Source organism: Zingiber officinale, unplaced genomic scaffold (genome assembly GCF_018446385.1).
Source record: "Zingiber officinale cultivar Zhangliang unplaced genomic scaffold, Zo_v1.1 ctg249, whole genome shotgun sequence".
Lineage (NCBI taxonomy): Eukaryota > Viridiplantae > Streptophyta > Magnoliopsida > Zingiberales > Zingiberaceae > Zingiber > Zingiber officinale.
The window spans coordinates 7,479-22,525 of NW_024589920.1; the positions used below are offsets into that span (position 1 = coordinate 7,479).

At 36.7% G+C, this 15,047-nt stretch overlaps 2 protein-coding genes across 2 annotated transcripts; one reads left to right on the plus strand and one right to left on the minus strand.

Moving 5' to 3' along the window:
- The first annotated feature begins 4,911 nt into the window (after positions 1-4,911).
- Positions 4,912-8,639, plus strand: LOC122037256 (phosphatidylinositol 4-kinase gamma 6-like). The gene is made up of 2 exons (XM_042596696.1): positions 4,912-5,097; positions 6,066-8,639. Exon 2 carries the CDS (start codon positions 6,337-6,339, stop codon positions 8,272-8,274), a length of 1,938 nt encoding a protein of 645 aa, XP_042452630.1. The 5' UTR covers positions 4,912-5,097; positions 6,066-6,336; the 3' UTR covers positions 8,275-8,639.
- Positions 8,640-11,291: 2,652 nt separating this feature from the next.
- Positions 11,292-13,361, minus strand: LOC122037246 (zinc finger BED domain-containing protein RICESLEEPER 2-like). Its single transcript, XM_042596688.1, has 5 exons — positions 13,316-13,361; positions 12,515-13,207; positions 12,111-12,347; positions 11,411-11,519; positions 11,292-11,325 (listed from the first exon to the last, which is right to left on the minus strand). The coding sequence occupies exons 1-5, from the start codon at positions 13,359-13,361 to the stop codon at positions 11,292-11,294; spliced, it is 1,119 nt and encodes a 372-aa protein (XP_042452622.1).
- Between the last annotated feature and the right edge of the window lie 1,686 nt (positions 13,362-15,047).

A 15,047-nucleotide genomic window follows, 5' to 3' on the forward strand; every position in this document is an offset into this window, starting at 1 on the left:
AATATAATATAATTATATATTAAATAAATAAATTTTGAGTCTTTCGCGTACTTATTTTCAAGCAATTTTGAATATCTCACGAACATATTCGAATCTTTCGAGTCAAACTCAAACCTGAGCTTTGATTTGTGTCGAATTCGAGTAAAAATTTTTAAACTTTTCGAGTTTCGAATCAAACTCGAACTCGAATATAACTAATTCGAGCCAAATTTGAGCCTTAAAATTTTCTTCATATTTAGCTTGATTCGATTCGTTTGCACCCTTATTTTGCACACCTTTATATGGGCAACCATGGGCGAAAGCCTACGTGACCACCTGACGTGATTTTGATCCAAATTTTTTAGTCTCTCTATCATCTGCATGCAATAATTCTTTTCTTTCTTTTGCATGAAAAGTGATGCTAGTTACTAATTCTTTAAACACCAACACTAGCCCGTTGGTGCTGGTCTGTACAAAGCAACACTAACGTTGGTGTTGGTTTGCGCAAACCAGCACCAACGTGCATAGATCAGTACCACGTTAGTACTCCTGTGTGTAAATCAGCACCAACAATTGGTGTTGGTTTACGCAAGCCAACATCAACGTGTGCAAACCAACACCAACGTATACAAATTAGCACTATGTTGGTGTTGTTAATGCAGTTAGTACAAATGGTCAAACTTAGATTTTGACGAATGATAAATGGATTAAAATTAGGTGTTATATTTGTCTAACCTCTTTACCAAGTGTGAAGGAATTGATAGATTCAGAGGACTTGACACCAGGTTGAAGCCCAGTTAGGTCTGAGGACCTAATAACCGATATAAAGTCCAGATATGTCAAGGAGTGACCTGATATCTGGCAGGAAGTCCAGCTGAGTCTGTGAACTTAACAACTGGAAGGAAGACCTGATGGGTCAAGAGGCAACTCAAGTGTCTACAACTGATAAGTGAAGGTAAGTTACTAGAGGAGAGATCCAGTGAGGACGAGTTTTGGTGGGACTATAGGCTTGGTCCAGCTTAGAGCTATTTTGGATGTCTAAATTGAGATCATGATTAAATCTTGAGTTTGATAGGATAGAATTTAATTAATAATCATTCTATCTATATTATACTAACTCTATTTTATAGGTAATTTTATTACTTGAACTAACGTGTTTTGTTTTGCATGGTACCATAGCAATATTTGCAGTGTAGTTTCCTTGAGTTAATTGAAACACCTTTGTTTTTTTATTTCTAAAATTTGACAGAGTAGTTTCCTTTGACATTTTTCTAGTTTAGTCTTTATCTTGTCTCTTATTTTGATCCTTCAATTAATTATTTGGTTTCTTATCATGGAGCTTGAATTAGAGCATGTCCTGTCCTGTCCAGTCCAGTAGTCCAGGTGAAAAATTAATGTTTAATAATTGTCAAATTGTGGACTTAATGGAGAGTTTACAAGAAATGTTTAATAATGGTCTTTCCTGGTTACTTCTCTCCATGTTGACTATGCCTACTTTCTTCCCAAGCATTTGAAATCTTCAGAGAAGACTTGTTCTCTAAGCAATCATTCTCCTCTCTCTATATATATGTAAGTTGCCTTCCCATATAGCAATCTGAGCTAGTGAAAAGTATCGACTTCAATCCATCCACCTTCCTCCTTTCCACTCTCAGCTCTGCTAATTAAGCCTGAAGTTTAAATCCCATTAAGCTCGAGGGATCACCATTGATATAGATTGGGAGAACAAAGATGAAGAGTCATCATAACAAGGATTCCGAATCATTGTGGTCAGTATTGGCCTCGTGTTTTCGGTCGTTATTTACTTCTGATGATGTCGGTGGAGTAAAACCACCGTCGACAATGCCGCCGGTAGATAGCCGGCCGGAAGTCGGAATGATTGCCGCTGCTAAGCATTTCTCCAACAAAGTGAATTTCGGTTATTTTTTTTTCTTTTCTTCTTGTAAGTGTTTTATGTATGGTAACTCGTAAGCTTTGTAAGCTGTCTGGATTGGTGGAATAAATTTCAATTATACGACCTCAACAATACTTTCAGAAAACCTGTAACAATTTAATCAAAACAAGAACTTCATATGTTTGATATGTGATAATCTTGTGCGCTCATGTACCTGCATTCAGGGCTGTAAATGAGCCGAGTCAAGCCGAATTTTGGGATGTTCAAGCTTGTTTGATAAGATAACCGAGCCGAGCCGAGCTTAAAATGAACCAAGCTTTTGAAATGAGTGTTCAAGCTTGGCTTAGTTTATTTTTTATGAGCTTGGGCTTGTTTGAATCTTGGCTTGAGCTTGGTTCGTTTAGATGTTATCAAGCTCTCAATTCAAGCTTGACTTGAGCTTGGTTCGAGTTTGGCTTGAGCTTGGTTCGTTTAAATGTTATCAAGCTCTCAATTCAAGCTTGTTTGATTATTTGAAACTTTTAATTGTTTGATTGATTATTAAGATTTATAATTTAAATTTATTTATTTATTTAATTTAATTTTATTATTTATTTAGCATATCGAAAAGAGTTTTATTAATAAATATGGTTCATGAACATTGTTCACGAACGTTATTTACAAACGTTAACGAGCTGAACACATATGTGTTCAAGCTTGTTTGTTTAGCTTAACGAGCTGTTCAAACTTGTTTGTTTAATTAATCTTATGTATATTGAATGAACATAAACAAGCTCTTACCAAGCCGAACACCAAGTTTGTTCACGAACGATTGGTTCATTTACCGCCCTACCTGTATTGGTATTTACTCTAATAAATTTTGGAGTCTATTCTTTCTAGATATAAAATGTCTTGTTAAGTGTTAGACCTCCCTAACAAATTAGTGTATTAGGACAAAATATCTCTAGTTATTTACTTTCTTCCATCTTATCGACGATATTGGATTGACCCATCAATACACCTAGTTCGATCATATCTACCTTACTAATTCAGTAAGTTCAAAATCTTATAATTAACTCGTCCAACTCGCCCAATTTGACTCGACTGATCAACCCAACTGACTTAATCTATCTAGCTATATTAGTCTAATTGAGTCATTGATTTACCTAGCCCTTCAAATTTGGTTGATTAGCTCCTAACAACTAGTTTACTAATTTTATTAATTTTTATTTTTATTTTAAAAATATATGTTTTATAGATGGGAGCTAGCCAAGTCCATTTAGATCCGCGATGTTTATTTGACTGACCGAGTCAATCAGTTTGATATCTTCCACAATCCAAAATCCAGTAACGAGTAAAGCCATTTATTTAAGTTGACTGAGTCTCTTTGTTTACCTTTCTCTACACGTCTATGGAAATTTCGTCCTGAGTTAGTCTTCAACAGAGCTTCATGCCTAAGCAACTGCGCTAAAGCATTCATGCTCCGTTATAAGGCAGGAGAGGAAGAGCGCTAGTCTCTACACAAACAATTCGACAACGGACCTACAATCTTAGTTAAATTCAATTCATTCCCATCCCTTGTATATTAAGCTTGACTTGTTCGGCTCAAGAGACTCGTGATGGGGAGTGACAAGAACCGGAGATCGTTGTGGTTCCGATTCCTTTCTCGTGGTAATCCTAGCGGAGCAAAACGACCAACGACCGTGAAACCGAAAGTCCGGCGACCGGAGGAAGCTATGGTTGTGGCTACTAAACATTTTGCCAACAAAGTGAATTTAGGTTGACTATGTCTTTGTTTATGTTCATTGTGTGTAATTAATGTGAATCCATAGAAATTGTCATGGTTGTAAGCTGAAGGGGTTCATATGCTTAACTAACTAGTTAATCTAGTTAGTAATTTGTGGGACTAGTTGAAAATTAATGTTCGTTTTTTTTTAATCTTGTAGAAATATTTTGAGATAGAGGGTTGAAAATATGTATTGATTTAAAGGGTTGAAAATATGTATTTATGAGTATTAATTATTATAAAAAAATTTAATTAAGTTTTTTTTTTCTAAATTTAAGATAATAAAGTTTATGTTGATAAATTGGTCTATTTAAGCGAATAATTTTATTTTTATGTTTTTCATTTTTTTTATTTTATAAGAATAGGATATTTCAAATTTTGATTTTTTTTAAAGTTTATGATACTTTAGACTTTTACATGAGCCCTAATTTCTTAATCATTATTAAAATTGAGTTGTCCCACTGTACTGTCAATTATTAAAATTTAGTAAAATTTATAATATTCTTATTAAAATTATAATATTTTTATTAAAATTTATAATTTTATTTATGAAAAAAATTTAATATATTTATCTATATATTTCATAAATAGAATGTAAAATCTATAAATTTAATATTAAAATTATTATTTTTTTCATGAATTAACGAGTCAAATATTATGAAACTTGAGTTTAATTTATTTATCTTAACAAGTCTCATTAAACGAGTTCAAATAAAATTTTATTAAATCTAATTTGAATAACTCAGAAATGACTTGACTCATTTATACCCCTAACAATACCGAACAACTCCTGAATCTGAACCTTCTGTTTCCGTTGAAGTAAACAAAGCCTTTATAAATTTTTTCTAACTTTTTATTACCCTTCTCGGCTTTGGGCCAACGATCACTGGGCTGATTCACTTCGTCTGAACTGGCAATGTCCACGTCGGACGCGTAAAGAGCGCTCTTCGCCTGACCGCGTACGATTTCCCGAGTGGGAGAAAAAGAATCCATTCCCTTGACGCGATCGACGGCCAAGGGCAGTTCAGTACAAGGCGGTGACCGCACCGGATATCATCATCCAATCTACTAGTCTCACGTGGATATATTTAGTACGTCCGATTACTCTAGCCCTCCGATCGAACGGCTTTCCCATGTCTTATTCCCCGCTTCTAGAGTCTTCTTCTAACCCGCGCCCGACGGGACGAGGCTTCAGATGCAAGGGGCCATTAATCCTCAATTAATCACCGATCCATTCCTTAACCGAGGAAGGTTATTTTACCACCCTCATTTTTTGTTTTAACCCTTAAATAAAGGGTTGAAGAAGGTTTGAACACCGGAGGAGGAGCAAGCGACGCTCCAGAGAGCGGGAGGAGGGGAAAGAGGAGGGCGCGATTCGCTGCCGTCTGGCCATCCCTGATCCGGGGTCGGTCGGCATGGCGATGTAGGCCGATCGATCTTTGCGGCGAGAGCTACGCCACCGGTGAGTTGCTTCTTCTCTGCCGATCGCGGTGCACCCCTTCATCGGTTTTCTAGACTTCTGCTTGAGATCAAGTCGCGCGGTCGTTCCGGATCTCGTTTGCTTCGCTTGATCTGTGCTAGCTTTGTTGTTTTCTTTTTCTTTTTCTTTTGTTTCTTTTGGTGGAACTGTGGGGATATGGAAGGGCTGGCTTGATTTGGTTAGAATGCTTGGGGTTTGATCTCATTTGGCTTGGTAGGTTGTCGCCTAGATCACAGTGTTTTATCATCTTAAATTTTCTGGGCATTTTACGAGACGAAAGTTCTGGATTTGCTGCCCAACGCAATAAGGGGTAAGTATGAACATAGCACATCATTATTTTTTTTTGGGGGGGTTTGCTAATTTTTTTTTCCGGCGTCGAAATGGTAGAGAATCCTTCCCCCTTTTCATTGTGTTTTGATGATCTCTCTGGAGTCCTCTGTTGAGACATTTCCGCTAATTTTATGAAATTAGTTGATGGCAAGTTCGTCGTGGGCGTTTGGACATTTGATTTGTTTAGTTTAAGATGTCTCACCATTTGGAGAACGGAGAGAAAACTTTTGGCCACTGTTTTTCTTGGGGATATTAGTTTTACAACTTGCAAGTAGAAATAACTTCTGCCTGTCCGATATTCCCGCCTGATGACGCATCGTTTGCGTCCTTTTCTTTGCTCTCGTAATCTACAACTGCTGTTTTTTTTGTGGTTTTCATGACATGCCAATTCTTATCTATATTTTGTTCGAACATTTTAGTAATCATTCTCCATGAGGCTTTGTCTTATATGACTTTCTTATGGTTTCTGATCGCTTGCTATTCTTTCTTTTGCCTATCGTTATATATTTGACTTGTAAAGTTGTAATATAGTTCGCCATTTGCCTGAACTCTTAATGTCATTGATCGCAAACTGCTGTAGTTCGTTCTATTTGTTATAACCCTGATATTGCATTTGGCAGATTTCGTTAGCCTAATGCCCAATGCGATGGCCTTTCCAACTTAGTGCCGGTTGTTCTACCTAGTCTTCTATTGTTATGCATTTCTAAATGTGAAGGTTTCTTGGTCCGGTGCAACCTTCCCTCTTAATGAACGAACCTGAATTTTATCTCCTTCTCTCTACTACCGCGTCAGCCTTTGTGTTTGGCGTGTGCTCAAGGGAGAAGAGGAGAAAGAAAGACATTTTCTTTGCTACATCCTCCGTGGTCAACAAAAGCAAGTCCTTTTTATCCCATGCCCCCTAACTTGGACTGTCCCAGTAAGGCCCAGATGGCTGTTTCAGTTTTCAATTGTTCAATCAACAGCGATCACCATGGTGGCAATCAAAGTGAAGGAAAGCCAGGTGGCCGGAGACGGGTGTTTGTCCAAACTGAAACTGGCTGTGTGTTGGGTATTGAACTTGATCGTGGAGATAATGTTCATACTGTAAAAAGAAGATTACAAATTGCTCTCAATGTGCCTACTGAAGAGAGCTCTCTTACAGTTGGTGATCTCGTGCTGAAAAATGACCTTAGTGCTGTCCGGAATGATTCTCCTTTACTTCTTACCAGGAATGCACTGCACAGAAGCTCTTCCACTCCGTGCCTCTCCCCTACTGGAAAGGACATCCAACAAAGAGATCGAAGTGGTCCAATTGAAATCTTAGTGTGCTGCCGCTGCTCTCAAACAAAGCAACTGGTCAAGGATGTTGTGCAGGCTATTAAAGTTGGTGTTGATCCAATACCTGTTCATAGTGGTCTTGGCGGTGCTTATTACTTCAAGAATATTAAAGGAGAGAGTGTTGCTATTGTAAAGCCTACTGATGAAGAACCATTTGCACCAAATAATCCTAAAGGTTTCGTTGGTAAGGCACTTGGACTTCCGGGATTGAAGAGATCAGTGCGGGTTGGTGAGACTGGATTCAGAGAAGTTGCTGCATATCTTCTTGATTATGATCATTTTGCCAATGTTCCCCCAACTGTCCTTGTTAAGATCACTCACTCAGTATTCAATGTGAATGAAGGTATTAACTACAGAACCAGTGGAAAAGCTACCGAGAGGAAACATAGAGCTGTAAGCAAGATAGCATCCTTTCAGCAGTTCATTAAACATGACTTTGATGCTAGTGACCATGGTACCTCTAGCTTCTCCGTTGCGGCTGTACACAGGATAGGTATACTTGATATTAGAATTTTCAATACTGACAGGCATGCTGGAAATCTTTTGGTGAAGAAATGGCAATCAGCTACTGGAAGATTTGGGGCTCAGACAGAACTTATTCCAATTGATCATGGTCTTTGCTTGCCAGAAAGTTTGGAAGATCCTTATTTTGAATGGATCCACTGGCCACAGGCATCAATTCCTTTCTCTGAGGATGAGCTTGAGTATATTGCTAACCTTGATCCGGTGAAAGATTCTGAGATGCTTCGGATGGAGTTACCTATGATCCGTGAAGCATGTCTTAGAATTTTGATCCTGTCAACTATTTTTCTCAAGGAAGCAGCTGATTTTGGGCTTTGCCTAGCAGAGATTGGTGAGATGATGAGCAGGGAATTCAAGGGAATGGAAGAAGAGCCAAGTGAACTAGAAGTTGTGTGCATAGAGGCAAAACAGCTGATAGCAGAAAGAGCTGTTTTTTCTCCAGTTATCAACCCACAGGATGATGATGCAATTCAATTTGACATTGACTATGAGGAAGTTGACACACTAACTCCGAAATCACCATCATTTTGCTATTTTGGAGCAAAGGGAAAAATATCCAAAAACCCACTTTCACGATTACAGGAGAGCTTAGAGGAGCAGGAAGATGAGGATAATGGAGAGAGCAGAGTGGAGGAAAATTGCCTGCCTACTTATGAATGGTCTCAACAAGTTCCAGGTCTGTCTGCTTCTCTTAAAGATATAAGCCTTGCCAGAAAGAACCAGCATTGTCCAAGAGCTAGCTATTCTACTAGTAGATTTAATAACAGTGGTGGTGCCATTAAGCTGCAGGGTGGTAATAGTAGAAGTGCAAATGAATCATCGTTGCCTGTGAGTGTTAGCTTTGTGAAATTTGCCGACATGAGGGAAGATGAGTGGTTTGCATTTCTTGAGAAATTTCAGGAGTTGCTTCAATATGCATTCCGTAGTCGGAAAAGTTGTTGCACTGGCCAGAGACAGCAGAAGAGGCTGGGCACTTCTTGCCAGTTTTGAGTGGAAGATGGTTTCTAAGAGTCGAGAGGCTGTTGAGGTCCAGTTGTCTGTCAGCCCTTTTCTTTGTAGGTGTAGTAAACAGCGAAGGTGTTTTTTTTTGAGAATAAGAACATTGTGGTGACCACAAGACTGGTGGTCAAAGGCTATGTTGGAGGTGTGCGGTTTTACCACCTCTGTATATATCTTTTTTATGCTTGCTTAAAGCTCTGTTACATGTTGGCCAGCTGTACGCTGTATCTATCGCGAGATGCTGGACAGGAAATATTATTTTGAAAAACAACTCTGTGTAAATGCTGTATTCCGCTGTTGCTTTAATGTGTTACTTTTGTTGGCTTTATAAAGCAATGGGGAATGATTTTTGTTCAGTGTTTCTGATTCTTAAGATTAATTTTCTTTTTGCATCTTAGCTGCTTTGCTCCCATTTTTTCCACACTGCATCATTGCCAATCTAATACTCCAGTTTTGTTTCATTGGATATGGAAGCCGCTACTAAGGTATGTGTGACTGCTATCTGTTTACAGTTACAAGGTTACGAATCAAGCCTGTTACCGCCCTGTTTATCATTTTGCAGGGGGATTATGGAAGAGCGGCTTGTGTATGCAAACGATGATATTTCCTTAAATGACCTTACATTCACATGCAGGTATATCCCCTCGCCATCTATTTTGCGTTGTCTATTTATCTGGTGAGGAGGATTCTCTCCTATTAGCCTTAGATTCTAGTGGAATTACCAAGTGAAACTGTTAACATATCAAGGAGTTGGCCTGGATTGTTTCAGGTGGAGTTAAACTATTTTTCTACATCTTGTTTCAGATGCTCTACAAAGTATCACACTTGTCCCAAGTTATTCAGAATTTTGTCATTGCATGATAATTTGAATATTCTAGTCCCTAGATGTTTATTCTTGCTTTCATTAGACGAGAATCCCAAGCCCCAAGATTATTTTATTAAACATAAGATGCATCATCCAAAACAGATCAATGTTGAATCAGTCAAGCCTCGGTTAGTCAGTACTTAACCAAGCCCTCCAGATAAAACAAAAATCCCTGTCCCTGTCAAGATTTGCTAACCTTTAGTTTTCTTCAACCAAACTTGATGTTTAAGTGGGAAGCAAGGCACCAGGCCACCACCATCACAGCCCTAAAGAGTGGAAACCCACCTTCCCCACCTCCCCGGTCGGTTGTTATCCCCTTCATCATGTGTGCCGTGACACCATCCTACTAGTCTTTTGCCCATCTCACCATAATAGATGCTGCCACTGAAAAGGTACTGACCCTAATGGACAGGTGCACGGTCTCAAGTCCTAGTATTAAAAGTAAATTATCTCTCTCCAACTTCAAGGAGAAAAGATAAGATATCTTGATGGAATGATAGAAGCATGGTGCCTTGTTTGATGTCACATGTTCCTCTTCGGCTTTCTTACGGCATTGGGCAGGTCTTGGTTGTTGGGGACACAGAAAAAAGAGTCAAAAGAGGAATCCCAAGACAACGTATATTATGTAGCACCGTCTCCCTCACGGGGATAAAGGGTGTAGCTTTATCCCTAATGATCTATGTAGTAGCTTGATGATATGGCACACGCCATGAATTCACCCACTTGTAGCTGCTGTACATTGAAGATAAGATCAATATTACAACAAAGCGTTCTTATCTAGTTAAAATCTTCGTTTAAATGCTTGCGCAATACTTGAGACTCTTATCAGTTATTACAGCCATTTTGAACTGAGGAAAGCATGCGCTTAATGAATATGATGAAATGTGGAACTTGGACAAAAATCACACCTTACGAGTTGATGATACAGGTATGTGAACAATGCAATATTATCCTCGTTATATTGTTTCTAACACTGCAACTGATACGTTGATGAACAGATTATAGTCATTCATCAGATGTACACTGATTGCTTCTGACCTTAAGTAGCATCGAGCTCAAGTGCAAGTGCTGATTATATATAATTTGCTTCATTCAGTTGACAAGTGCTTAGGGATTTAAAATGCAGTGACATGACCAATCTGAAAATGCAACTCAATTTCTTTTCGTGCTTGAATCTGTTTCTCCAAATGGCTTCAGCTACTGCAGTTCGCTGTTTCCAGCATCGAAAGCAGCCGCTTGGCGATGTCTCAGCAGTAGCAGCTCATTCCAAAATATTCAGGGTTTCATAATGATGCTATTTGTGAATTCAAGAAATTCAGCTGCGAACAAGAGTGGCTTTATATTAACAGTTTGAGAATATGAGATCAAAAGATTCCTAGATAAGAAGTCTCTTTTTTGTCACGTTTGGGGTCAAAATTAACTAGGGGTAGCAATTGGTTCCGGTTGGCGGGTTGACAAACGATAACTTAAACTCGGCATCATTATTAATTCAGGTCAAACTATTCAATTTGAACCTAATATGTTTATTTACACTTGACTCGAACTCAAACCGTTTGACCTATTTAACCTATTAACCCATTTGACCCATTTGACTTGTTTGCTCCGAACATGACCCGAATTTAATAAAGAAATTTTGTTTATTAAATTTAAAATAAAAAATTACATTTATGTATACAAATTGAAAATTCATATCATAAATGATAAATCATAGCAATATTGTAATCAATAGCACATCTATATGTTTAAGATTAAACAAATTAAATGTAAATTATAATCCAAACTCCAAATTCCAAATATTACTATCAAATATAATTATAAATCAAATCACAGTCCAAACTCCAAACTATAATATCAAATCACAAATGAAATGACAGTCAAATATGCAAATAATGTAAATTATTAAAATTACAAACTAAAAATATCTTTGAGAAATCATAATCCAAACTCCAAATGTCACCGTGAAATATAAAGTTTCCATAATTCGGACATTCATCAACATTTTAGATAACAAAATATTTAAAATATTTTGACAGGATGAAGCGCCTTTGAGTAGAAGAGGTCAAGAGGATCAACAATTAACATTAAACCTCTGAATAAAATGTACTCCTCCGTCCACTATGACAATTCAATGTAGTAAAATTAATTATCCAAATAGAACAACATTATAACATCCAATTCTGGACAAAAAAAAAAAGTTTTATGAAATAAACTTATGATGCAAAGATTAATGAAAAGATATTGACTCACAAATTTTCTAATTACCCAATATTTGAATTTGCACCTTTCATCAAACTAGATTCTACTTCACCTTTGTTGAGGTCCAAAGTCATAATGTCTTGAGTTACATCTTCTAATTTGGCCGGAGATATATCTACACAAAAAAGAAAGGAAAAAATTACAATACAAAATACAACTTTAGATTAAAAAAAAATTTAAAACTCCAGAAAATTTATCGTTTTCTCCAAAGAACCAATCTCTACTGCATATTAAGGCTTCAACAACTTGTGGAGACATTGAACTACGATATCGGTCAAGAATTCTACCACCAAGACTAAAAGCAGATTCAGATGCAATTGTTGAAACTGGAACAACAAGAATATCCCTAGCTAATTTAGCTAACTCTGGATATTTGAATTGTTGAGATCTCCAAAACTCAAGTACATTAATTGAAGATGTTCTTTTACTTCTTGGTTCATCTAAATACATCAAAAATCCTCAAATTCATCAAATTCCTAGCATATCAAGATAATAAAATATTATATTTGATAAAACTAATTCAAAACGATCAAAATGTTCATCGTTCTAAAATTACTATTAACATTAAAAATTTAATATCATACCTTGAAAACATTTGAAGATTCTTTACTAATATCATCCTAAATTGTAAGAACATTGAGCCCTTTGCTTCCTTAAGAATGCGAAGATGATGCTGAATTAATATTTGAATCTTTCATATACTCACCAAAAATACCAAAAAGTGTTTCTCTAACTTTCATTAATTCCCGAGACCCAGAACCATAAAGCTTTCCATAACTAAATTCAACAAACTGAAACTTGTACCGAGGATCAAATATCACAGCAATGGCAAATAAAACATTGAATTCACACCAATATTTGTTAAATTTGACAAACATTTGATCAGCTATCTTCTTCATATACAAATCCTGACTAGATGACTCTTCATGTAACTTCAATTGGACTACAGAAACATGAGGAAAGTACAAGTTTGATGTTGGATAACGAGATCTAGAAAAGTCCACAGTTGCATCATGAAATTTTTTAAGAAATCCACATATTTTTTAACTCTTTCCCACTCTTCTACAGTTGGACAACTTTGAAAATTAGAATCACTCAATTGAAGATAACAAAAAGCAAGACGATAATAAAGAGCACTAGAAAGCATCCTATATGTAGAATTCCATCTAGTCGGAATATCTTGCATTAATGCTCTTTTAGAATCTAGAGAAGTTTGGGAAACACAGTTCTTGAACTTTTCCTTTCTTCCTTGAGAACCCTTAACATATTTCACAGATTCTCTAATCTTATCCACAGCAATGTCAATCTTTTTCAAACCATCTTGTACAATCAAATTGAGAATATGTGCATAACATTGAACATGAAACAAAGTGCCATCAAATGTAAAAGCATTCTTTAACCTAAGCTGAGTTTTAAGTATTTCAACACAAACATCATTCGCACTAGCATTATCCAAAGTGATAGAAAACAACTTCTTTTCAATACCCCAATCACAAGCCAAACTATAAATCTTTTCAACCAAAGCAACCCCTGGATGTGGAGGAGGAATATAGGAAAAATTCAAAATTCTTTTTTGCAACACCCAATTCTTGTTTACATAATGTGCAATCAAACTCAAGTACCCATCAATCGCAATAGAAGTCCATGCATCAGAGGTTAAACATATTCTATCAGGGCATGCAAGTAACTCAGTACGCAGTCTACCAAATTTAGCACCATAAATCTTCTTAATGTCAGACTTTACAGTGTTTCTAGAGAAATGACAAACTCTCGGTTCCAAGTACTTAAAGATATTCCACATTCCTTCATATTCAATAAAAAAAAAGGGCAAATCATGTCTCAAAATTGCATGCACCATCAACTCCCTAAATTTATCTTGACTAAAGATTGTTCTTGTGGTTAAGCACAGACCTTCATCCGTAGCAATTACATACTGTCCAATTTCTTTTGTAGTCATTGTCACACATTTTTTAATATGACGGTGTAAATTACCTGTACCACTTTTACTATCAGTTGCATACTTAGTCCTACACTTTTGCATTTGCATTCGAGTTTTCCATCTGAATTTCGAGGAAGCATACTAAAGTGCGACCAAAAACTCTAGATGAAAGTCTTCTCTTTTTTGTTGATGGTTGAACTTTTTTTGCTTTATCTTTATGGCAAGAAGATTGTGAGCTTTGTGGTATTTCTGGAATTGAATGCTCACTGTCATCTTCAATATCTATTAAAATTTCATCTTCTTTGTTCCTTTCCATAATTTACCTACAAAATAACTTTTAATAAAAAATATATTAGTAATAAAAACATATCGTCTAACAGAGAAGACACAGAAGACATTCAAGTCAAAAGAGAAATGGAGGTGAATCGTGATGATACCTTTCTCGTTCGGTGGCCGCGACGATATCTAGGGCTTATCTCGGACGTCGCTGCATCGTGGCTTCGACATCGATGGTCGCCGCATCGGATCAACAAAGTTGAGGGCGTCAAGGCATCTGGGGTCAATGTCTAGGGTTATCACGTTGGGGACTCAGGGCTAGGTCTTCACGGTGTTAGAGCATCGACCATCAGTGCAATTCTATGAAGAAGGGTGAAGAACTGAAGAAGAATCGAAGATTGGAAGATTAAAAGGAGTTTGATTTTCAGAAACAAGAATTCGACTACTGCGTCGGTCGCCAACAGGAAGAAGATTAGTAAAATACATGTATATGGTGGGGGGGGGGGGGTAAGGTTTTATAATTATTTATAAACAGATTCGCGGGTTGTAATTGGGTCACTTCAGGTTGATCCGAACCCGACCTGTTTATTAATCAGGTCAATTAGGTCGACCTGATTTCGATCCGAACCCTAAACTATCCGATCCTAACTCGATTTTTTTCGTGTTCGGTTCGAGTCGTGTTTTCATGTCAGGTCAAATTACCACCCCTAAAATTAACATATATTTTGAATAAGCTATGAATAGTTATACATTTAATATTTATTATATTTTTTTCTCTCATATTACTACATAAATTTAACTTGTTTATTTGGAGTCATATATGTCAAATTATACTAAATCGTTCTAATTCTTTTCTCGTGTGCTTGTGGTGTCCTACATAACAATCTCTCTCCATCCTAAAATTTCATTTGCAATTACAATAGCATGTTAACATCTAATAGATAATGCATTCATCCTGATGTCAATGTCACCTCTAATGATTAGCACATGAAGTGTTGTTACTATAAAGTCTGGGTTCGAATCTCGATAAAGTTAAAATAAATATCTTTCATATATGTTAATTACTATTTCAAAAATTAATAATCATCTATAATTTATTTCCTTCGTATTAATCTTGGGATAATTGGAGTAAACAGATGTGGCTGGCTGCAAGGCACATTCATTCTCTTGTAGAGCAGTGGCAAAGAAGGCCAACCAAAAAGCTTCATGCGTGCTCTTGCACACAATCAAAGCATGCCAGCAAACAAAGACAGCACTTGTTTAGAAAAAGGCAGGCACATCAAAATGATGCCCGACATTATTATTATTATTATAATTATTATTTTTCCTTCGTTTTTGGTGATTATAAAAGAATTTGTATGGAATTTCTTGAGTCAAAATAAATTGTAATTATAGCTGGCATACAATAAGACGAGCATGGTCTAATAT